Here is a 24,024-nt window from a genome sequence, read left to right on the forward strand (position 1 = left end):
CGCCGCAGTCGCCGCGAGGACCGGGACCTCGCGGAGGCCGGCGCACGAAGTCGGACTGTCCCGAGAGCCGCCTGAGTCTAGTTCAGGGCTACAGCGCCCCTACTCTCCCCGCTTGGGGAGACGCGTAGCCGTGCTGGCCACCTCCCGGGAAGTGAGGACAAGAGGCGACAGCAGCGCCGAAATTCTATACAGGCAACACTACGGACACCTAACGTGACGTAATCTCCGCGCGAGTTGGGGCGGGGCTCCGCGGGGTTTCATCCTGAAAAGACCCCGGAGGGGCGGAAGTCGTCAATAGAGCAGCGGCGGCCCTAGGTGCTGGGTTTCCGGTGAGTGTTTTTTCTCTGTTCCCAAGTATTGTACTTTGGCAACTGCCGGGGCCGACACCTGAGGTCCGAGCGGGACGGGAGGGCAATCTGAGCGTCTGGACCGAGAGACCGGAGTCGGCGCCTTTTTCGTTCTACCGAGGTCATGGTAGATTTGAAGTCTTTGCCTCTTGGCTTTTCACACCGTTTTCTCTACCGGATCCTTTTTCTGAGTACTGCTTGTTTTTCTAGACCCAGTTTAGATCCTGTCCTTTTTATGAACCTTCCCTCCATTCCTGGCTGTAACATCTTTCCTCCTCCTCACCTCTTTTCCAGCCTAAGATCGCCCAATACCTCTTTCCCCTTGGTCTGCTTACCTCCCCCGAGAGCCTTCCTGTGAATACCAGGTTGGACTAGGGCCCTCGAATTTCCCTGGATCAAAGGAAAGTGATTCTCTTGTTACCGGCTCTTGCCCTGGAGCAGGGATCAGATTCCATCCATCTCTCACCTCTGCGCAGGACCACTGATTTAGGAATCAGGAGCCCCTATTCAGAGTCAGAATTTGACAGTTTCCAGCTTTGCGATCCTGACTCCACTCTTAGTCTGACTCCTCATCTGTAAGGTTATGGAGAGATTATGAGAAGAGGCGCACAGGAGTAGGGGTGAGGCCTTATAGAGTGTCGGGGATCTTAAAGTGGCACGAACTGAATGAATTTGGGAGAGATGAGCCTCCTATGTTAAAGGTAAGAGATAACCTGAGCTCTCATTGCCAGCTAGGAAATGCCATGTAGTCCGAAAAATATTCTTTGCTGTTTAGATTTGGACTTTCCTATTGTATGGACTTTACCTGTTCTTTGGGTCTGAAAGTAACTGACTACCAGCTAATCTACTCCCTCATTTTACAGATGAGACTGAAGATCAAAGAGGGAAAGTGATCTCTCCAAAGTCACAAAGTAATTGGTAAAGTTGAATAAGAATCTAAGTCTGTAACTGCAGAGACCCAGAGAACTTTTTATTACACTCCTGGGAAAGAGAGCCTAAGGTACTGTGGCTTAGTAGCTATCTTTTCCCTTTTAAACACTCATCCCTTTTGCTCCCTCAGCTGTAGCCCTCACACTATTGTAACTGCTTTTTCACTTGTCTTTGTCTCTACTGTAAGGTCACCTTCTAAGGTAGAGGCTGTGCTTTAATTGCTTATTCTGTATTCCCAGTAACCAATACAAGACCAGAATATAGACATTAGTTAATAATAATAGCAGAGGGGCTAGAGTTATGGCTCAGTGGTAGAGCACTTGCCTGGGATGTGTGAGGCCCTGGGTTTAATCCTCAGCACTGCATATACATAAATAAATAAAGTAAAACATCCATTGACAGCTAAAAAATATTTTAAAACATAACAGCAGAAATGTCTGTTAAGCATACTACACATCAGGCATGTTACATTGTGACATGAATTATAATAATTCACAATGACCCCATAAGGTAAGGTCTTAACCCCATTTTACAGATGAAGAAACCAAGATTTATGGAGGTTAAGTAGTTTTCTAAAGATCACAGTGAGTAAGTAGCAGAACCAAAATTTGAACCCAGGCAATCTAGATGCTGAGCTCCTTCCTATAGTTACTACCCTGGACCTCTTCAAGGAAGTGAATGTGTACCAAACAATGGCTGGCAGAGGCCTTGAGTAATCTGAGACTCAGAAACCAATTAATTTAATTTTCTTCCTCAGATCTTTGTACATTATCTTGTGGGAGGAAAATGCCTAAAGTCAAAAGAAGCAGGAAAGCTCCCCCAGATGGCTGGGAGTTGATTGAGCCAACACTGGATGAATTAGATCAAAAGATGAGAGAAGGTGAGTGGGGTGCTTCTGTGGCGGGCTTCAGAGGGTTGTGGGCTTAGGTACCTCTGGGGCCAGGCACAGACTCACTATAGCAAGCTGACACTGGCACGCTTTGTTTATTAACTCAGAATGCTGAAAGAGCTGGAAAGTACAATAAGTTGATGAAATGGTCCTCAAAAAAGTTGTTTTGACCAATTTCAATACAGAGCTTGAGGGAATATAGGTCAAATAGTCTACCTATAATTACTTAGTATTTTCGTTGTGTGTTTACAATCATGTATGGTTACTTGCAAATGCTACTCTTTTTCACATTTTAGGAAATATTTTTATTCACTTTCTTGTGACCTGGGTCTTTGACACTATTCTCTTCATCAGTCTTTGCATCATCTAGGAGTTTCCTAGACTGCACTATTATTACTTTCCTCTAAATGGTGTGTGATCTTGCACTTTGTGAACCTGTGTGGTATGCTATGTTTGAAATTTGTATCTGAAACCACAAGTCTGAATTGCTATTTAAAGCAACTCTTTTTGTGGTGCTGAGATGGAACTTGGGCTCTTGTGCATACTAGGCAAGTGCTTTACCACTGAGCTATATGTCCTCCAACCCCTAAAGCCACCTTTTAAATGCTTTTTTAGAACAAATCAAACTACTGTTATTATGAGGTCATACCTTCAGCAATCATTACTAAGTCAGTGTTAAATTACTTTGCTTCCTGTTTTCACAACTAGTATTGCCAAGTAACATCTATTAAATTCCCAGAACTTGCAGTTGACAAGGTTTGGTTCTTCTCCAAACAGCCCTGTGTCAAGATAAAGGAAATGGGAGTGAGCTGGAATTAAAAACAAACAAAACTACTCCTCTTTTAGGGGTGACTCTTTTTCTTTTCTTTTTTGGTGGTGCTGGGGATTGAACCCAAGACAAGGATTGATTTTGAGAGGGTCAGTTTACCTTGTATTTAGATATATGTGATTTTTATTTCTTCTGGGAGTTATTTAATTAATTAATTTATTTTAACCCAGGGGCACTTAACTACTGAGTCACATCCCCAGCCCTTTATATTTTGAGACAGGGTCTCACTAAGTTGCCAAGGCTAGCATTGAACTTGTGATTCTCCTGCCTCAACCTCAGGAGCTGCTGGGATTACAGGCATGCACCACCACACACAGCTCTCCTATTTTTATTTATGTTATAGTCTTTTGGCATTTCTTTGCTCTCTCTCATTGTTGATTAACACATAGGCTTCAGACCTAGTTCATATTCTTTTTTCACTATAACAAAAGCCCGAGTATATACCTGGCTTTATTGTTGGGAACAGTCATGAGCTCTGGGGACAAAGCAGACTGGAGAGAGGCAAAAGCTAGAGCCTAGAGCCAATTTCACCACGTGGGAATGCATGCTTAGCACCTCCAGATTTGCCAGATTGAAAGAAAGGGGGATGTCAAGGATGGCTAGTCAGAAAAGGGATGAGCTTCTGGGTGGGCAAATGAGGATTTCAGGTCTGGACAGGTAAAATCTGAGATGTTTTCAAGAACCAAGACTATGCAGATGTCCAGGGTACAGGACTTTGCTTGCCCACTGCCATTCCTTGAGCACCTAGAGCAAGGCATTCCCATAGCAAGCACGCAGGCTTGCTGGGTCCTTCACACCTGACTTTTTGCTTCAGTTACAGACTTGTTTGTTGAACTAAATTATAAAAACTAAGTAATAGAATGGCTTACAGGTTGGCAGAAAATGGAGGTATAATTTTCTTGATTGCTTCTTGCCTCTCCTTTGCCCTAAACACTGAGAGGTGATAGACAAAGGTCTACTTGTAATTTCAAAGAAAGAGAACTGCCTTGCAGTGGGTATGTGCATTGAAGGAGTTGTCTCCTTCACACCTGTGCTGAAATTCTTCAGGCTGGTGGTTTGTTTTGGCTGTTCCTGAGCCCTAAAGGATTTTGGCAGGGAAATGAAACTGGAGGTACTTCAAGGATGATCAGAATGCACCTCTGTAGACCCAGGATATTTTGAGAAAGTATTATGCTATAGAAAGACATCCAGAGAGACAGACAAACCAGGGTGTGGAGAGGTCATTGTTGAATGATTTTTATTTATTTTTTTTATTTTTTGGTACTGGGAATTGAACTCAGGGGCACTTGACCACTGAGCCACATCCCCAGCCCTATTTTATATTTTATTTAGAAACAGGGTCTCACTGAGTTGCTTAGGGCCTTGCTAAGTTGCAGAGCCTGGCTTTAAACTTGAGATCCTCCTGCCTTAGCTTCCCAAGCTGCTAGAATTACAGGCATGCACCACCATGCCTAGCTTGTTAAATGACTTTTTTATATCTACGTTTTCTGATTTATCTCATCTAAAAGACTAAATTAAAAATGTTTAGCTTTCCTTTTAATATTACTTTATTACTATAAATCACACACTATAAAATTGACCCCTTTAAAGTGTATGTTCAGAGACTGTGCAGCCACAGTTCTACATTTCAAGGTTCATCCATGTTGAAGCCTGTATCAGTACTTCATTCTTTTCTATGGCTGAATAATATTCCATTGTATGAATAGACCACACACTATCCATCGCTTCCCCACTCCAGTATCAGGGCTTGAACTCGGGGTTACTTAACCACTAAGCCACATCCCCAGCCCTTTTTTGTGTTTTATTTGGATATAGGGTCTCACTAAGTCGCTTAGGGTCTTGATGAATTGTTGGCTGGCTTTGAACTCGAGATTCTCCTGCCTCAGCCTCCCGAGCTGCTGGGATTACCGGTGTGCATCACCACACCCAGCTATTTATCCATTCTTGAGTTGATGGACATTTGGGTTGTTTCTACTTTTTTGGCTTCTACAAATAGTCATGTACAAGTCTGCACATGTATGTATGTTTTCAGTACTCTGGTATGTATCTAAGAGTGGAATTACTGGGTCATATGATAACTCCTTAGGTTTGACTTTTCTGGGGGGGCGGGTAGGGATTAAACCCAGGGGTGCTTTACCACTGAGCTACATTCCAAGCCCTTTCTTATCTTTCATTTGAGGCAGTGTCCTCCTCAGTTGCTTGACTGGCCTCAGATTTGTGATCCTCCTGCCTTCGCCTCCGAGTTGCTGGGATTATAGACATGCACCACAATGCCCATATATATTTAACTTCTTGAGGAATTGCCAGACTATTCCACAGCAGCTTCACTATTTCGTATTGCCATCAGCAGTGTATGGAGTCTGTTTTCTCCATGTTGTCCCTAACACTTGTTAATGTCCATCATTTTGCCATCTTAGTGGGTATAAAGTTGTATTTATTCATTATATGTAGTTATTGGAAAACAAAAACATCGTCCTGTGCAGACTAATTCTGTTCCTCAAAGCAAACATACACTTTTTTTCTTCCCAGCTGAAACAGAACCTCATGAGGGAAAAAGAAAAGTGGAATCTCTGTGGCCCATTTTCAGGATCCACCACCAGAAAACCCGCTATATCTTTGACCTCTTTTATAAGCGGAAAGCCATAAGCAGAGGTAATTGGTTAAGTTCTTTCTTAACCCTTTGAATTTGAGTAGCTTTCAAAATTAAGCAGTGATTCTTGTGCATCGAGCATCGAGTTGTTTTACCACTAAAAATGGGCAAATTTTTCTTTTGAATCAAGGGTGGAGGCAGGTTTGTTACACCATGATCTGATGCCCTTTCCCCATCTTTTGACAGAACTCTATGAATATTGTATTAAAGAAGGTTATGCAGACAAAAATTTGATTGCAAAGTGGAAAAAGCAGGGCTATGAGAACTTGTGCTGCCTGCGGTGCATTCAGACTCGGGACACCAATTTTGGGACTAACTGCATTTGCCGGGTTCCCAAAAGCAAGTTGGAAGTGGTAATGCCTGATGATCAAATTTGATGTTGTTTTCACTTCAAAACTCTATAAACTAATTGACTCCAAGGGGGCTTATAGCATTTGTTTTGGCTGGAATGCCATTCTGTCACTGGAATCCTGCAGGCCATCCCTCCCAGGAGTGAGTCCCCTGTTCAGGGATCCATGCTAGGTGGGGCTTAGTAATCTTGTTAGGTCTTGGGTCAGTCTCAAGTCCACATTTGGGCAAGTAACAACCCCTTTCCTTATTTAGGAAGTGGAGGTGGCAGTATCTGCCCCTGTGGTGGTACGAAGCTACATTAGGGAAGGGTGGCTGGTCAGTTGGAGTTCCTGCCCCTTTTAATGTCACCACTTACTTCTTGTCAGAACTTTGTTTCACAGCTAGGCAGGGCACCACGGGAATGGTGCTGGGTGTGTAACAGTAGCTGAGCTCAGGGCTTGAGCCCCTCTTAAATGAAGCTGCAGAACAAGGCAGACATTAGATACTGGCACTCAGTGGTGATGTTGTATAGCCTCTTGGCCAGATTGTTGGCCCAGCCGGAGGTCAGGCCAGATATACCATCTCTCAGCTTGGCCATTTTCCCCCCTAGCTTCCCACCGGTGCCTTATTCCATGGGCCCCTTTATGCTGCAGTGAGTTCCTAGAGCTTTGGCTCAGTGCTGCAGGCGGTAACTCAGCAGGTAGCTGTCTGCCCGCACCATGTGGAAGCTCAGGCATGAGCGTACTCAGCAGTGGGAAGGGCTGCCTCTGGAGGGAAGGCTGCGTGTGAGCATGAGGGTGGGGGTGGCAGAGCAGCAGAAGCCCTGTCCTGAGAGCCCCAGGATTCCACGGGGGTGTTAGAGCAGGGGTCCTGCTTCACACTTACAGAGGCTACCTTTGACTTGGCTGGGTTTCAGCAGAGGATATTGTTTGCTAACTCTTGCTCCTCAAAAAAAGAGCTGAAAAAATAAAATGAACACAAACCACTGCTCTAGGGTCTTTAGTCTGCTGGCCAGACAAGACTGTCCTGCAGGCCACAGTAACTCAAGTAACCTTTCTGCCCCAGTGTCCCAGCAGAGGGGCACCATGAGGCCCCTGGCACTGAGCCCTCTGAGCAGTAGCACCCACCTTAGCCCACAAGTAAAGTAATGAGACATCCACACAGATTTTTTTTTTTCCTTTTTGGCAGTTGTGTATGTTGAATTTGCATAAATTAAACACACAAATGTAACTTCAGTGTGAACAGTAGCTGTTCACGTGGTCATGAGGGCACTGAAGTTCCCGTCAGAACTATCCAGCAGAGGTTTCTGAGAGGTGTTCTGCAGGAAGTACTGCTGGTGCCCTTCATAGCAGGAGGGGTGGGGTATGTGGGTATGTGGCCAGGTGCAGCAGCTCAGCTGTCCTCTGTTGCAGGGCCGCATCATCGAGTGCACACACTGTGGCTGTCGGGGCTGCTCTGGTTGAGGCCTCTGGGCCTGGCCCTCTCCCTGGACTTTGGACCATGCCACCCGCTTCTTGGGAGCAGCTCTTCTCAGCAGTGCCTCAGGCGTGTTGGAGCACCTCTACAGGTGAAGGCTTTGGTGTTCACCAGGTGTGATCTGTTAAAATAAAACCTGAAACCTCTCGGGCCCTGTGTCCATTCTTTCAGAGCAGCAAACTGGAACCTGGTGGGGGGTGCCAGGCCCGAGGGAACAGACACCTTTATGACTTAGTCCTGGCTCCACCTCATAGGTACTGTGTAACCACAAACAAGTTACTTTGCTCATCAGTGATGGGGATGACAGTCTCCCAGGTGAAACTGACCTGGGATGGTGTGCAGAGGTGACCTAAATTGCTGTTGAACCTGCTGTGAACTTGGGCACCTTGGGCCTAGTGTTTGTCCTCATAGCTGTACCCATAAAATACTGCAGTCCAACTCAGGGAAGGTACCAGCATGTTTGCTTGTTTTTAATATGGAAGGGACTCTGGATGCTCCTGTCAAGCATCAAGAGGTCCAGGCACTTTGTTCTAGCTGTGTACTCTGTTACCTGCCCCCAAGGACTCCATCTACACCAGCATCCCTCACAGTGTCTTGGTCTTTCTTGGGCTTGGTCCGGAACTCCTGCCAGGGATGGGGGGTTTCCTCTGCTGGCATCACTTTCAGCCACTGCTTATAATAAGCTCGGAAGCCATCAATCTTCTCCAAGTAAGTGTTCTTCCCTTTGTACTGTAATTGGAAAAGCATGGGGTTCAGGGAAGTCCTGATGATCAGAATCACTGTCATCTTTAGCTATTCTCACACCCTGGCAGCTGGTCCCCACTGTTCTTGCTTCCAGGAGGCTACAGGGGACAGGGCAGAAAAACTTCACATTCAACATGAGAGTTTGCTACCATTAAGGAAGAAATTCCGGTGGCAGATGCCTGTAATCCCAGTGATTCTGGAGGCTAAGGCAGGAGGATCTTAAATTCAAAGCCAACCTTAGTAATTTAGCAAGGCCCTTAGCAATTTGTCGAGACCAGGTCTAAAGTTAAAAAAGGCTGGGGATGTAGCTCCGTAGTAAAGTGCTCCGGGGTTCAATCCCCAGTACCAAAAAAAATTCCAGGCAAAGTTGTTCCATGTAGCAGGCCAGACCACCATCTGTCCAACAGCCATCTTTCCTCATGAATGTGGGTTGTGCTGTTCTTCAACCTATGGATGTCAGAGTCCCCCAAACTAGAATGACTGTCCCACCAACTCTACCTTCTCCAGAACACAGCCTCCAATTCCCTCTCACCTATCACCTTGGGACTACTGCAGCCATCTCCATGGAAGGGAGGTAAGAAAAGGAGGAAGGAGACACACCAGGTACTGTTGGAATAAAGGGGTGGGGATACATAAAAAATAGGCAGAAGAACGATCAGAGATAGCCATTACCACATATGATAAAAGGTTTGGTTAAAAAGATTTTTAGCAATTCTAAACTTGAATGTACCTAATATAGCCAGAGTACACAAATAGCAAAATCTGACAATCACAAACAAATATAAACCATTATATTTCCATCATAGGGAGTCTGTGATTTGAATATAGGAAACTTTAGGCCTCAGGTAGTCTTGTGATTATTGAAGAGACCTAGTGGTAGAGATGACCCATTAACCAGAAAATGTTTGCAACATGCAACTGACAAAAGACTAGTATCCAGAATATACAATAACTCAGGAATCCACGGGAAAAATCAAGACACCTAGGCGTGCCCTCTGCCTGGTATATACCCGGCCCTGTGCTCCCCAGCATTCCTACACATCCTTCAAAACAGCATTCAAGTGCCATTCCTGGCAAGGTGCCCGAGTCCCTGGTTGCATGGCTCAGCGTGCCCTGGCCCATTTACTGTCTCTCTTCAGGTCACGACTGCCCTGGATTCTCTGTCTCTACAGGGTCTGCATAAAACCAAACACCACAGCCTGATATCCTGAGCAGCAGCAGGAAGAGAGATGGTCATTCTCAAACGAATCCCATCACTGCTGTGCTGCTGTCCACCCACGAGACAGAAAAGTCTACCTGAGTACCAAGCAACATGCAGGCACTTGGAACCCAGCTGGACAAGGCAGACCATCTCCACCTCTAGAAGTCTATGATTTAGGAAAGGCAAAAAGTCACCAGTGAAAATAAAGACCATACACCGTGGCACAAGAAACAGGGTTGTGCTGGGCAAGTGGCACACATCCATAATCCCAGTAACATGGGTGACTGAGGCAGGAGGATGACAAATTCAAGGCCAGTCTCAGCAAATTAGTGAGACCCTGTCTCAAAAATAAGACTCGGGATGTAGCTCAATGGCAGAGCACCCCTGGGTTCAATTCCCAGCCCCAAGTTATAAATAAGGGATCAGAGCTGTATGTTGAGAGGTGGGGAGGGCTGCAGCAGGGCACCTCTGAGAAAGGGCTATTTAAGCAGAGCTATAGGAGGAGCTAGGGAAGCCTATTTGAAATAGAAGGAATATGAATATACTGAGGAGGAAAAAGGACAGTGGACCAACCATCAATCATGAGAAGACTGGCCTGAGAGATGAAATGAGCCACACAAACAAGGACTCACTAGCTACACCTAAGGACTTAAGGGAAGCTGCTGGTTGATCTTAAGCAAGGAAATGCCAATCCCAAAAGGTCAGAACCAGGAACAGCCATGGTTCAGGAGACAATGAGCATTTCAGAGCCTAGTGCACATACCCGGTCAAAGGTGGGTGGGTACTTGGCTGCAAACTCCAGTTGGCGGATGACCACTTCATTCACCGGCACCCTGTTCTGCTTCATATCCTTCAGGATGTCAGTGAGATAGGTGTAGTCCAGCCTCTTGAGGGCTGCGTTGATTAGAGTGCTGTAGATGTGGGTGTTGGGGGTCATCTGGGATTTCTAGAACATGGACATCACACAATTAGATGACGACACCTGTTGAACAGCCCAGTCTGCTGTGTCAGTCTTGTAGAAGCTTGGGGAGCTGCCCAGTCTAATTGCTGGTTATTAGACTGGTGACCAGCCACCAGGAACACAAGGGTGGAACCTCAAAGCAACAACAGGCTGTCCTCCCCCTCCAAAAGGAAAGCATGTGCCCCAACCCCTGGAGAACTGGGGAGGAGAAAGACTGAGATAACTGAGAGACAGAGAACGAGACAGGAGGCAACCACTTTCTCATTCCTGGCTGAGTTTTCTGGTGACAGAAAAGTGGTGGTCAGCCTAGAAAAGCAGCCAGCATTGGCTGGGTGATGCAACAGGTGAAGACAAACCACCCAGGAAGCACACTCTGCTGTGAACAGGTGAAGTCCACTTAGCAAAGCCTCCAGGGCCCAGTGGGATGTGTAAGAGAACTGTTCAGGGGCTGTGAAAGCTACCCTTTGCCCCACAGGATTTCTGTTTTCCTTTTTTTTTTTTTTTTTTTGTAGGGGGGGGTAATGGGGATTGAGCACTTTACCACTGAGCTGGATCCCCAGTCCTTTAATTTTTATATTGAGATAGGGTCTCATTAAATTGCATAGGGCCTCACTAACTTGAGATCCTCCTGTTTCAGCCTCCCGAGCTGCTTGGATTACAGGCATGCACCCAGCTCCTGATAGGACTTCTGGTCCATCTCTGCTCTGGACATACCTCCTACCCCTCCGGGGTGCTGGGTCCCAGGCCTGTCCCCCCTCTCCATAGGGGCCCAAGTCCCCTTACCTTCATGTCTGCAAGCAGCTGTAGACCATCTCTGGGCCGACGGCACCCAATGGCCAGGTTGCAGAACGTCTGTAGATTGGGAATGATTCCCCTTTTTGCCAGGACTGGCAACAGTGCCTGTCAGAGCAGACATGTCACTATAACATGTGACCCACCAACCCTTCTGAGGCTTTCTGGTGAAGCCTGGCTGGATGCCCAAGACCCCAGGGGCACAGCTCTGCTCACAAGTTTCATGCCTCTGGCCCCAACTCAGCACTCAGGTCCAAGTCCTGCCTAGTCTGCCTTACAGGACCCAGCTCCCCAGCACATGCCCCCTGACTGCCAGCCTTCTGTCCCTTCTCTATGACTGCCCTTCATATTCCTGCCTCCCACCTTCTGCCTCCAGTTCTTCAGCCAGTCTTCCAGTCTGAGTACCAGCTGCCTCAAGAGTTCACGATCCAGAGCAGAAGGCAACACTGCCCACGGTGGGAAGTGCTGGCTGAGGGAGCACCAGGTCAGGTATGAAGAGGGTGACCCCCTCAGCCTGCCTGGGTCCAGGACCACTGGGGAAGGGCTCTATGTTTAACCTGTCCAGAGAAAGCTGTGCTCTGCACTGTGGGTCTGAAGGCAGAGGCAATGCTCTGTCACTTTTGACCCTCACAAATGCACAGGGCAGTGCTTCTAGTTAAAAAAAAAAAAATCAATCACACAAAACATTATATGAATGGCCAAAACCCTGTCAAAAGCCCAAATATCCCACCTGTGAAGCCATGCACATGCCAGTAGTGCCTCTGGTCTGCTCAGAAGTGAATGGATGTGAAGCTCTAAGAAGAGTGTCCAGAGCAGAGTAAGCTTAATGTGTGCAGGCACTTGGACTCCAATGCCTGGCTGAGTGACACTGCAGCCCTGTTCCCACGCCACCTGCTCCTTACCCCCTTACCAAGGTACCAATGACACCTCCCTTCCCTACCAATCTGTGAGCTCCATGAGGATGGCAGGGGACAGCAGGGGTGCACCTGGCTGGTGACTGGCTCAATTTCCAGCTTCACCCAGGGCCAGACCTGGAACAGGGCTCCAGATGACAGATGAGCCACGTTCCAAGGTCCAAGGGTCAGGAACAAGGGAAGAGTCCCTGACAAGCCCACAGTCTGCCCTGGAGCCCTCACCTTCGCCCCCTCCAGGTCTCCCAGTTTGCTCTTCTTCCTCATCAGTGTGTTGAAGAATGTCACGTCAGCCTCCACCTGGTGCCTGTCTAGAACAGTCAGCAGTGAGGATTCTGCAGGGCTCCCAGGCTCTACCACCTCAGCCAGCAGCGTAAGGGTTTTGATGTCAGGCTGGAGCCCGTGCTCTGCCATCTTGTCCAGGAAGCCCTCCAGGCCCCCTATCAAGGCTAGCCTGTCAGCAGGGGTGGTCACTGTCCCAAAGGAGATCACAGCTGGGGAGATAGTCTCAAGGGTCAGGAGGTTGATCTCCAGCTCCAAGGGAGGTAGCTTCAGGGCCACTGGGGTGGGTGCTGCTGTGTGGTCAGGCTCTGCCTTGGTTTCCACCTCAGGTTGTGCCTTACTGGGCACTAGGGCCTCCCAGGGCTCTGGAAGTCCCTCAATTGCCTGAGAAGGTTCCAAGAAGAGCTCCTTCTCCATGGTCTCCACATGCAGTCTGGTCAGTACACCATCAGCCCCAGAAGGGCCTCTCCTCCCTGCCTTCTGCCTGCATGGGGGTTGGAGCAGGAGTGTCTCCTTCCTGGGTCTCAGGAGCAGCCTGGAGGCCACCTCTGGGTCCCCCAAGCCACAGTCCCGAGCTGCCCCCAACAGCAAGTTGTAGCCATGCCGGGTTGGCTTGAGTCCCAGGCTCAGCATCTGCCTCCACACCTGCAGGAAACAAACATCAGCTGTGTTCCCACCTCATAAAAGCCTTCAGCAAGGGCTGGGGCTGGGGCTCAGTGGCAGAGCGCTTGCCTAGCACATGTGAGGCCCTGGGTTCGATCCTCAGCACTGCATAAAAATAAACAAATAAAATAAAGGCATGCTGTCCATCAACAACTACAAAAAGAAAAATTAAAAAACAAACAAAAAAAGCCTTCAGCAGAGGTTGGCACTGGCAATAAGCAGTCAGACCAGCACACTCAAAAGGCATGAGAAGGTCTGGAGTATAGCTCACTGGCACAGCATTTGCCTAGCAAGCACGAGGCCTGGGTTCCATGTCCAGTACGACCAAATTAAAAAAGGAGTCTTGCACACAGAATGCAACATTAGTCCCAGCCCACAGGAGCCTGAGCCATGAGGATCACTGGAGATCAGAAGTTCAAAATTAGATAAGGCAACATAGTAAGACCACATCTCAAGAAAAATGTCTAAACTGCACCAGGCTCTGACAAGTAAAATTGTCAGAATTCTGAAACTCCTTCCCTGGGAGGCCTCACAGGGGCCTGCAAATCCTCCTTCCTCAAGTTCACTCCAAAATTGTTCTCACAGTCTCATCCCTCTGCCCCTCCTCAGGGTCCCATACCTAAGGGAGGGATGGCTATAGAGGCTAGGTTCTGGAATAGTCTAGCCTGGCTTTTAAGAATGGGATCCAGCTGTACCTCCTGAGTGATTGCTACATGCCCAGCCTCAGACCTGGGCTGCTGAGGCCACAGAGAATTCTTTGAGAGTCTAGCCCAGGGCAGCATGGAGCCAGATTTGGAGCCAGCAGATTGCAGTGCTGGAGTCAGACTAGCTGCAGCTGAAGTCCTGCACCCTCACCAGCTGTGGGCCCCAGCCTCCATTTGCTCATGGGACAAGATCATTTTCATCTCTGCTGCATGATATCTAGTACATTCAGTGTGTGATAAACAAATGCAGCTCTGATCATCTCTGACATTTGCCCAGATACATTTCTAAGAGACCACAGGAGGTTCACTCTGCTGTGTGGGCTCAGCTGGAGTCTACGCTCAACCTGGGATTAGGGCACACATCTGACACCCTGCCTTCCTCAGAGATGAGTGTGCAGATGTGGAGGAGCAGGTTAGGCCCCAGCTGGGTGAGTCTTGCAAGGGGGCCACTGCCCACCATGGCAGGGTCTTGAAGAAGTCCAGGGACTTGGCAGACTTACTCACCAAGGAATGGTTGACAGATGGAAGTTTAAGGGACACACACACTATCCTATGGCAGTTGGGGTTCAGGCTCTACAGTCAAATAAACATCAGTTTAAGTCCCAGCTCTTAGTGGCTTAGTGGCTTAGTAGCACCTCAGGCAGGTACTAACTTTTGTGAGTCTCAGTTCCCTCACCTGAAAAATGGAGCTAAAGTGTCTAGCAGAAGCAGTTCAGAAGTGGGTAACACAAATAGACCAGTGCTATAATAGGTTATTTCTAAGCAGAACAGATCTAAGTAAAGAAGAGTAACTACCTACATCTTGGTTGTTTTGTTTTGTTTTGTTTTGTTTTCCACTGTAGAGGATTGTGAGGGTCAGATGATGGCCAGCTAGCCTCTGCTTCTGCAGAGGGTTCTTCAGAGGGGATCAGAGCATCTGACCCCAGGCTATCCCATGTTAGGGGACTCATAGACTGTGCAAAGTGCCCAGGGAGCTTGCTGAAATGCAGATTTGAACACAGGAAGCTTAGATGGGGTTGCTGCTGCTTCTGTGGAGCACACTTTAGGAGAGAGGGCCCACTATGACTTCAGAAGCAGATATGGCACCAACATTGACACCAGTTTCCCACATGGTGCATTATCTCTTGGGGGCTAAACTGGGATTACAGCTGCATGTTTGACTTTGGGATTAAGTGCACATTCCTGGGTTGCACCTGCAGATGCTGAGTGGAGAGAGGAAGTGTGGGGAGGGCTGAACATGGACACCAGTGAGTGAGCTACAGGTTGTCAGGGACCATGAGCCTTAAGGGGTCTGGGCTGGCCACCCAGCACAGTGAGAAGTATGGGCTGGCTGTGCCCTCACTTGAGACCTGGTAGCTCCATGGGTTCATCTCCTGGGTATCTGTAAAATGGGAGCAGTGAGCCTCACAATGGCTGCTGAGAAAGACAAAGTATGGCAAATATAAAAATGCCTGGCATAGCACAGTAGCAGAAGCTCAGGAAAGGCACAAAGGATCATTGTTTTGCACTCCTGGTGTGGGGTACAGCAGAAGGAGGGCAGGAAGGCAGGGTGGAAGGGACAGACCTGTAGGGCGAGTCGGAAGCCTATCTTCTTGTCCTGGATGCAGCCCATGAGCAGGAAACTAAAGGTCTCCTCTGTGACAGCATGACCCTTGTGGATGATTTCCTGGGAGGGAACAAAGCAGCTCCACTGAGAATCTGCAATCAGATCCAGGTCCAGGCCACTCACATAGGTGTCTGACCCACTAGGGCCAGGACCAGTTCATGGGTTTCAATTAACTGAGTGACCAAATGTGGCACTTGGGGCCAGTTTGGAACCAGCTCCTGAGCAAAGCATCCAACTGCCAGTGAGTATGAGTATGGGCAGCATTTCTGCACAGACCACTGCAGCAGCCATAATGGTCCCTGGCCTTGAAGCTCCAAATCACAGAGCTGGTCTCAAAGTCTCTATCATTGGCCAACTGTGAGCATGAGGGCAAGGCCCCCAGTTCTCTGGCCTGTTTCCTCACCTGTGGAAGGACAGGTCTTCTAGAATCTTTGGAACAATCCCACAACCACGTTGTTTGTAGTGTATCTAGTTCCCCCTGGCCCCTTGGTGTGTCAGGATTGGCTGCTACCTCCTTGAGACATTCCTTCCACCTCTCAGCACCTCAAGCCCCTACTCTGGCCCTGTGGCCAGCACAGGGGCTCCCTACCAAGTAGGTGGTTACCTGCTTCCCCATCCTGCCCCACAGCCTACCATCTGTCAGACCAAGGCCTCTGAGGGCAAGGTCTTAGATTCATCTGTGAACTCCATAACCGGCATAAGCTGTCTTATCTTTCCTGAAACTTCTGGGTGAAAGGAGAGACAGCCTCTGCCTCAGACCTGCCATGGGGGAACTGGGCCCCCATGGGTGAAACAGAGAGGACAGTGTCCCCACCTTGAACACATCAAAGCACATCCTTAGGTCTGCACACTTGGCAGCAGTTTTCAGCAGGGCGTGGTATGTTTTCAGGTTGAACTGGAAGTTTTTGGCCTGGAGCTGCTGTCGGAGCTTTAGGGCACTCTGGAGGGCAGAGTCCTTCCAGGGTGACTCGGCACAGACATTGAACAGGGCTGTGTATGTGGCATCTGAGGGCTCTAATTCCCGTTTTTTCATCTGTTGAAATGAGAGAAACTTAAGAGGCAGTACCAGGATCAGCCACATGCATAGACAAGCAGCTACCCGAGAGACCCTAGAGAGGTCTCTGTTACCATATTCCACTGGCTGGGGGCTAAGGCTGAGCCAAGGGACATTTCAAATCTAGGTATCTAAACCCAACTCTACTAGAGGGATTCTGAAAACTAAGACTACATCCCCAGCAATTCTAATAAAAAATCATTCTCCTTGAGCACATGGGCACTTGTCAAGACTGCTCTGGGCCTGGGGTGCTTGCAGCAGGAGTCTTTCAATCCCTAAATGTAGGCCCAACCAGATTGCCTTGCTTGGCAAGGGGCCATAGGGAGGATCTGTTCTGGGAAAGGGAGCATAGTGCTCACTGAGTGAGTTTTCCTTGGGAAACTGGGAATGAGACCATCATCTTAAAAGAGATGCAGGGGCTAGTACAAGAGTATAAGTTAGTGATCTTGGGTGGCTCCCCACCCGGTAGCAGCCAACAGCAATGTACATTCTTAGGACTACCCCACATCTAAGTCATACTCTGGGAGTGAGGCCAACCCGGGACCTGTAAAGCCTCCAGGTGGCTGGGGAAGGCACTGGGATCTGAGAGCCTCCTAGTAAAGCCAAGCACTCACTATTGCCTGGAGAAGTGCCATCCGACTAATGAGGGCAGGTGACAAGCTGCTGAGGAGCTGTAAAGAGCCCTGCTAGAGTCAGGTCATTTGGGACTCAAATCCCAGTTCCAAAGCTCTCAAACAGGGCTCCCCTGGATATGTCCCTTCCTGTCTCTCAGCCTCAATTTCCTTATCTGAAAAGTGCAGAGGGGCTGTGCGTGATAATGCACACCTGTAATCCCAGCAGACAGGGAGGCTGAGGCAAGAGAATTGCAATTTCAAGACAGCCTGGGGAATTTAGTGAAACCCTGTTTCAAAATTATAAAGTAGAAAGGGCTGAGGATATAACAGAAGCAGAGTGCTTTTTCCAAAAAAGTGCTTTTTTCCAAAAAAGGGAGAAAAATGCAGATGATACGGTGTACTTGGAGGAAGATGTACACTCTGTGTGTATCATGTATTTGATAGATGTGACTGAGGACCTGCTACATCCCCTCAGTGGCCTCCAATAGTGATCAGAACAGGCCCAGCCTATCCTCATTAAGCGTTTATTAGAAAATAAACAGCAGATGATCAAGTACTCACAAGTAGTCCTAAGTGTTGTGAAGGATACCCAGAAAACAGGGTAGAAAATGAAAAAGAATAAGCACACACTGGAGAGACCTTAGCAAACACCACTTACACCAAGTGACCAAGGCTAATATCATCAATAAGTCATGCTGATGCATGTGCACCCTGACATGAAAAGGGCACTTACCTCTGTGCTAGTCTTTTCCCACACACTAACTCCTTTCTCAAGAGAAAGCTGAACACATTGACAGGCAGTCTATACCAGACCTGACCAGTGCTCCCCCAAATTGTTGTGGCTGTGAAAAACAGGGAAGACTCAAAAAACGTCACAGACTACAAGAGCCAGTGCCAGCATGGAAGGCCAGAATGCATACAGGAACAGAAGGTGGAAAAACTGGTGAAGTCCAAATAAAGCCTGGAGTTTAGATACCAGCCATGCTTTGATATTGGGTGCTTTCTTTTGACTAATGTATTACTGTGTGATAAGATGTCAACATGCAGAAACTGGGTGAGAGGTATGTGTGAGCTTTCTGTCCTTCTCTGCAACTTTTTTATAAAGCTAAAATTATTAAAAAATAAAATGTCTATTTAAAAAATGAATTGAAGCCAGGCACAATGGCACATGCCTGTAATCCCAGTGACTTGGAAGTCTAAGGCAGGAGGATTGCAAGTTTGAGGCCAGCTGGGGAATGTAGCAAGACCTTGTCTCAAAATGAAAAATAAAAAAGGGCTTGGGGGGTGTAGCTCAGTGGTAAAGTGCCCCTGGGTTTAATCCCAGGACTGCATAAACACATAAATACATAAATATAAAATACTAATTAGTACACGCCTATAATCCCAACAACTTGGGAGGCTGAAGCAGAAAGGCCACAAATTCAAGGTCAGCCTGGACAACTTAGTGAAATTCTGTCTCAAAATAAAATAAAAAGCACTTGAGGTCTTGGGTTCAATCCTCAGTATCCCCCCACCCCTACTCACAACAAAAGGCAACAAAGGATACAGAATGACAAAGGTTAAATAGAGCAGCCTGGGCTTCTCTGAGGCGCTGATAGCAGGGCAGTTACCCTAAGAATCCTGCAAATGTAAACGAGAGTTGCTACTGAACTGGTGACCAACTCCCCTTTTCCTCCTTGCCCACTGCCTGGCATGTGAACTCTTTTCTGCCAGCTAGTTGGTCAGAAAAACCTCTTGTCTTTCTATGCTATGACCATTTATTAGGTCTTTATGTATTTATTTTGCAGTACTGGAAATTGAACACAGGGGCACTTTTACCACTGAGCTACATCTCCAGGGTGCCACTAAATCTATTTAGGTCTTTTAAAATATATATGTTACCCTACCATTTGTAAGTGCAATGTCTCCCCCTTGCTTCCAGCTACAGATCATTGGACCTGGAGCAAAGTGTCCCAAGTGACAGTTCCCAGGAGCCCCTGCTGCAGTAAAGGAACCCCTGGCTTCTGGCTACAGGAGACAGGCTCTCCTCCACTAGTCTACAGACCTCCCCAGCAAGCCTTTCTTGACTCTTGAAGGAAACAGCTTTCTAATGATGACACACCAAAGAGGTAAAAGAATGGAAAGTAAGGTGATCTTTCAGGAGGACAAAAGTACTTTCTCAGAGGACATCTTTGGAAGCCCAGTGCACATGGGTGCCATGTGCAGGGGGTAAAGAGCAATATGAACCAGGAACAGCAGCAGAAAAGGAAGGATCTGTATGGGCCCCTGTGGCCCAGGCAGGTGCTGAAGGTGTCAACTCAATAAGGAGTTAACCCCTGAGATCACCTTCATTTTATCCCTGCCACCAAGGAGTTTAAGTCATCTGCCCAGAGTGATCGCCAGCAAGTGGCACACTCAGAACCTGCACCCAGCCTTTTGATTCCAAAGCACCTACTCTCTGAGCCCTGGCCGCTACCAGGTGGCGCACTCACGTCATTGTAGAGCCTGAAGGCCTTCTTCAGGTAGCCAGCCCGCCCGCAACCCCCGATCAGCACCGTGTAGTTACACTCCAGCGGCTGCAGTCGCTCCTCCTTCAGCATCTGCCTCTCAAACAGGTCCAGGGCCTCAGCCAGCTGGCAGGAAAGGGAGACAAGGGAGGGATGAGACAAGGGCTCCAATGGCCTTGGAGACCCTGAGCAGCGGGAGGCTGAGGAACCCTACCGACACAGTGCAGGGCAGGCTCTGGGTGAGCATGCTTCCTTTGACTAGTCACAGACCACAGTCACCTTAGCCCATCTCTGCTCCCTACTTCACTCCCGCCTCAATCCTTGGTTCACAGAGGGGGGATGTGGCTCCGCAGCTTGAGGCCCTGGGTTGATTCCCTAGCACCAAAAAATTCATTTATGTATATTTAAATGCTCAGTTCACTACTTCATCCCTTAATTACTTTCATCTGTTAATTCAAACAATAATTACTGAGTCCTACTATGAGCCTGGCAAGATCTATTCACTGGCTATGAATAAGAAAAAGCTCCTCCCTCAGGAAGCTCATGTTTTAGGGTGAAAAGGTAGGCACACAGTGCAGTAGTGAAGAAATATATGGTCAATGGTCACACAGCTATGAACAAAAATTAAAGAAGGGAGTGCTGGAAGAAGGGTGTGGGGATTCATCTTTAGATATGGCCAAGGAGCCAGGTGGTGCATGAATAAAGACCTGAAGAAGGTCAGGGAAGGGAGCCAGGAGGTTCTCTGAGGGAATGGCTGTGCAAAGGCCCTGAGGCAGGAATGGGCCTAGAAGGTGAATGAGAAGTTGGGGTGCTGAAGTGAATGAAACAAAGTAAGGGAGGAGGAAGAGATGAGGATAGAGAGATAATGGAGGAGTGGAGGATGAGGGTGGCAGATCTTGCAGGCTTCAGAAATCATTGTGAAGATTTTGGTTTTTATTTCTTAACTTTTCATTATGGAAACTTCCAAACGTATACAAAAGCAGAGAGAACAGCATAACTACAACTGTAAATGTCTGGCCAGTCCTGTTTCACCTGTTGCATGCCCCCTCCAAATAGTATGTTTAAAGCAAATCTCAAACATCCTGTCTTTTCATCCATAAGAACTTCAGCATATATCTCCAAGAGATTTTGAAACATAATGCAACGTCATTATCAATTCCTAAAAAATTAACTTTTCTCTCTTTTTTGGTGCTGGGGATTAGACTCAGGGCCTCAAGCATGTTAAGCATGTTCTCTACTACTAAGGTACACCCCCAGCCAGAAAATGGACGTTAATGCCACTGAATACACTGGGAGTTTGGGGGAGAGGATTAACACAATCTGCCTTCTGTTAACAGGACAGCGCTGTGCTGTGGTTGACAACAAGGCAGAAGGTGATCAGAGCAACAAGTGCTGAGTTTCTAACAGCTGAGAAGGGCAAAGAGAAGGCTTGGACATTCAAGGGTGGGAGAACTGGTCAGGGCTGGCGAGAGACTGGGGGTAGAGTTGGTAAGAGAAGGAGAAAAATGAAGCATGACCTAAGGAAATGTGGCCTAGGCAATGAAATGACAGGATTTGCCATTTAGTGAGCGTGTGGGAAAACAAGGCTGGGAACAAAACTTTCAGACTTGAATCTGTACAGGTGCCTGTGTAGATAAGCATAGGGAGATGACAAGGAGGAAGCTGGACCTGCTGATCAGGAGTCCACAGGAAGAACACAGCTGGAGATATGAACATGAAAACGGCAGTGGGGACAGTCAATGCCATCAGACTGGTGGGTTAGCAGGGTCAGTGAAGCCAGAGAAGAAAAAAGGCCCATGGACTAAACACTGAGCATCTCAACACTTAGTGCGGGGAAGGCTGGGTGGCCCCCACGACATACGGAGCTAGCAGGGGAGCAGAATCCCAAGGCTCGTCACCTTTCCTTCCCTGATTAGGCGTTTGCACTGAAAGAAGTACCAGTACGGGGTGTTTCTCCGGCCCTGCCATGGTTCTGGCTCCAGTTCCCCTTCCTCCTCTTCCTCAGCATTCTGTTCCCTGAGCCGTAGATCATACAACTGGGGTGTTGATTTGTGGAATATTTTCCGGGAGGAGTATTTATTAGACAGGGTTCCAAAGCTCTCCTCCTCTTCCTCCTGAGGGGCTGTGGGGCTGGGCTGGCTTGAATATGAGTGGAGGCTGCTCATATTCTTCTGGTTCCCAGGTTCAAAAGCAGCTGACAAAGGGGAGCTGCTGAAGGCTGCTAATGCTGGCTGAGTTGGCCCCATGGCCCTCAATACAAGCCCCTCCCTGCCTCCTGTCCACTGGGCTCCAAGAAGGTCAAGGTGCTGGAGGCCCAAGAGCCCCATGGGGCGGGCCCTAGAGAAGAGCCAAACAAGTCTCACAAGGTCCATCTCTGACTTTTCTGTCCCACCAGGGCCTGGAATACATCGAGAAAAAAAAAATGGAAGTCAACTCAGAATCAAAGTCACAAAAGACAGAAAGAGAACAGAGAAGTAGTTAAAGTGGGCCCTGAGGTTAGAAAGCTTCAGTTCAGATTCCAGTATGGTCAAACAAATATCCCCAGGCACTCACCGCTCTGGCCTCAGTGTCACCTCTAAACTGAGATTAACAACAAGGTTACCCATACAGCACTGTAGCAATAGGTGAGATCTTGCCGGCTATGGTGGTCCATGCTTGTAATCCCAGCAGCTCAGGAAACTGAGGCAAGAGAATCATGAGTTCAAAACCAGCCTCAGCAACTTAGCTAGGCCCTAAGCAACTCAGTGATACCTTATCTCTAAATAAAATATAAAAACAGGGATGTGGCTCAGTTGTTAAGTGCCCCTGGGTTCAATCCCCAGTACAAAAAAAAAAAAAAAATAGATGAGATCTCTTATATGAAGCCTGCAGCACAGCAGGGGCACTGTCAACACTTATTAGCTAATAAGTTATTGGTATTATAATATCATGATCTATGTCATGATCTATGAACACGGATGCTAAAGTCAGAGCCAAGTTAGAGTCCTAGAAGCCTGTTAGTTGGGTTTCCTGTGCCTTGATTGCTTCAGCTGTAAAATGAAATTACATGAGACGCTTTTAGCACAATGTGTGGTATTGAAGAGGTGTTCAAAAGTTATAGTTACTATCATTATTAGGAAAAATCTGTGGGCACTCGAGACCTCTGCAAAGGGAAGCTAATATAAGTGTTTCTTTTATGCAAAACTTGTGGACAAACAGGCAAGAGCTATCCTGTCCAAGACAACAGCCACTGGTACATGTGGCTACAGAGCCCTTGCAGTGTGATCAATGTGAAAGGAGATGTGCTTTAAGGGTAAAATACACATTGGATTTCGAAGTCTTTTTATAAAAAAAAAAAAACAATGTAAAATACACATTAAAAGTTTTCAAAAATCCTGAAATATTTCACTCATACTGGGTTAAGTAAAATATATTATTAACATTAACTTTGAAATTTCTTTTTAATGTGACTTGAAAATTTAAAATTACTTCTGTGCCATATATATAATATACATATGTATATGTATTATATATATAATTTTTTTTTTTTTTTTTTTTTTTTTTTTTTTTGTGGCAGGGACAGGGTCTCACTGAATTGCTTAGGCTGAGGCTGGCTTTGAACTCAGGGTCCTCCTGCCTCAGCCTCCTGAGTCCCTGTTAATCCCTAGTACCAGGCCCCGGCCTTGCATTATATTTCTATTGGATAATACTGAGTCAGAGATTTCAGTCTGCATGTTTTAAATCCTTGAATTAAAAAAAATCAGAACAGCTAACAGCAGGAAAATATATTAAGGTCTTTGCCGATGGAAAGACCTCAGAGGTGATAGTAGATTGCACAGATTAGTGACCTATGCGAGGTGAAGAAAGAGATTTGCTGGGGTCTTGCAACAGTGCTATAGCAACATAGATACATGCAGGCTACGCTAGGACACGTGCTTCTTTTTCAATGCATTAAATAACAAGATCCCATCATAATTTCAAGGCAGAAAAGAATGTAAACGGTAGCTAGAGTTGCCACAGAAACCGTTTCCAACTACCATTTACACTCATGCCCGCTTGAAAAACAAGGCACTGCGAACGCTGCTCTGTCAGAGAAGGAAATACCAAGTTCCCCAGTGAGAAAATAAAGGAATTTTCTCACCCAGGTTTGAAACCCTGAATTAGAGCCTCCCTGCGCCGTGCTCCCTCGCAGGTACCCGCTAGGGCCCCAAGACGCGCTTCGGCACCCTCAGGTCAACCCTGACCCTTCTCCACCCGCCTTCAGAGCCCGGGTCTCCCCCCACGACGCCCGGGACACTCGCCGTCCCTCCGGGCGTCTCCGCCGGCTGCCGGGACTCCTACGAGGAGCGAACAGGAACTCACCCGAACCTTCCAGCGAAGTGAATGCCTCCCAGGCCTCCGCGCTCCCGGGTCGGGTCCCCGCGGCGCAGGGTGACCCTCTCACAGACGCGCGCCTCGACCCGGCCACGCGCAAGCGCATTCCGCGTCGCGAACTCGCGCGCCGGGCGAGGCAGGCGTTCGGCTGGCGGCTAGCCGGGCCTGGCGGAGCGGCGGCACACCGCGATCTATTGGCAGG

General features: G+C 47.7%; 2 protein-coding genes across 6 annotated transcripts; one reads left to right on the forward strand and one right to left on the reverse strand.

The window, feature by feature from the left end:
* Window positions 1–19: 19 nt before the first annotated feature.
* On the forward strand, window positions 20–7,601 carry BUD31 (BUD31 homolog). 3 transcript variants are annotated; one of them, XM_079121309.1, is made up of 6 exons: window positions 20–335; window positions 1,216–1,347; window positions 2,035–2,157; window positions 5,525–5,647; window positions 5,832–5,998; window positions 7,388–7,601. In XM_079121309.1, the coding sequence occupies exons 3-6, from the start codon at window positions 2,064–2,066 to the stop codon at window positions 7,436–7,438; spliced, it is 435 nt and encodes a 144-aa protein (XP_078977435.1). In that variant the 5' UTR covers window positions 20–335; window positions 1,216–1,347; window positions 2,035–2,063; the 3' UTR covers window positions 7,439–7,601. The 3 variants fall into 3 exon arrangements, with proteins under 3 accessions (XP_078977435.1, XP_078977434.1, XP_078977433.1); XM_079121308.1 differs by lacking the exon at window positions 20–335 and adding an exon at window positions 462–485 and having other exon boundaries at window positions 1,211–1,347; XM_079121307.1 differs by lacking the exon at window positions 20–335 and adding an exon at window positions 564–1,048 and having other exon boundaries at window positions 1,211–1,347.
* On the reverse strand, window positions 7,439–24,006 carry LOC306649842 (pentatricopeptide repeat-containing protein 1, mitochondrial-like). 3 transcript variants are annotated; one of them, XM_079121238.1, is made up of 10 exons: window positions 23,811–24,001; window positions 21,368–21,867; window positions 19,455–19,595; window positions 16,130–16,348; window positions 15,274–15,375; window positions 12,286–12,987; window positions 11,141–11,257; window positions 10,160–10,342; window positions 8,002–8,180; window positions 7,439–7,572 (listed from the first exon to the last, which is right to left on the reverse strand). In XM_079121238.1, the coding sequence occupies exons 1-10, from the start codon at window positions 23,926–23,928 to the stop codon at window positions 7,506–7,508; spliced, it is 2,328 nt and encodes a 775-aa protein (XP_078977364.1). In that variant the 5' UTR covers window positions 23,929–24,001; the 3' UTR covers window positions 7,439–7,505. The 3 variants fall into 3 exon arrangements, with proteins under 3 accessions (XP_078977364.1, XP_078977366.1, XP_078977365.1); XM_079121239.1 differs by lacking the exon at window positions 8,002–8,180 and having other exon boundaries at window positions 7,443–7,572; window positions 23,811–24,006; XM_079121240.1 differs by lacking the exons at window positions 15,274–15,375; window positions 16,130–16,348 and having other exon boundaries at window positions 23,811–24,006.
* Between the last annotated feature and the right edge of the window lie 18 nt (window positions 24,007–24,024).

Source organism: Sciurus vulgaris (assembly GCF_902686455.1).
Source record: "Sciurus vulgaris genome assembly, chromosome: 18".
Classification (NCBI taxonomy): Eukaryota; Metazoa; Chordata; class Mammalia; order Rodentia; family Sciuridae; genus Sciurus; species Sciurus vulgaris.

What these genes read in the sequence shown, in the direction of transcription:
- BUD31 (XM_079121309.1), top strand. Translation starts at nt 2,064, where the DNA reads ATGCCTAAAGTCAAAAGAAGCAGGAAAGCTCCCCCAGATGGCTGGGAG. An exon ending in GCGGAAAGCCATAAGCAGAG is followed by an intron (nt 5,648 to 5,831) that starts GTAATTGGTTAA and finishes ATCTTTTGACAG; the next exon opens with AACTCTATGAATATTGTATT. An exon ending in CCAAAAGCAAGTTGGAAGTG is followed by an intron (nt 5,999 to 7,387) that starts GTAATGCCTGAT and finishes CCTCTGTTGCAG; the next exon opens with GGCCGCATCATCGAGTGCAC.
- LOC306649842 (XM_079121238.1), bottom strand. Translation starts at nt 23,928, where the DNA reads ATGCGCTTGCGCGTGGCCGGGTCGAGGCGCGCGTCTGTGAGAGGGTCA. An exon ending in CCTTCAGGCTCTACAATGAC is followed by an intron (nt 16,349 to 19,454) that starts GTGAGTGCGCCA and finishes TCATTTCAACAG; the next exon opens with ATGAAAAAACGGGAATTAGA. An exon ending in GCTTCCGACTCGCCCTACAG is followed by an intron (nt 12,988 to 15,273) that starts GTCTGTCCCTTC and finishes TGTTTCCTGCAG; the next exon opens with GTGTGGAGGCAGATGCTGAG.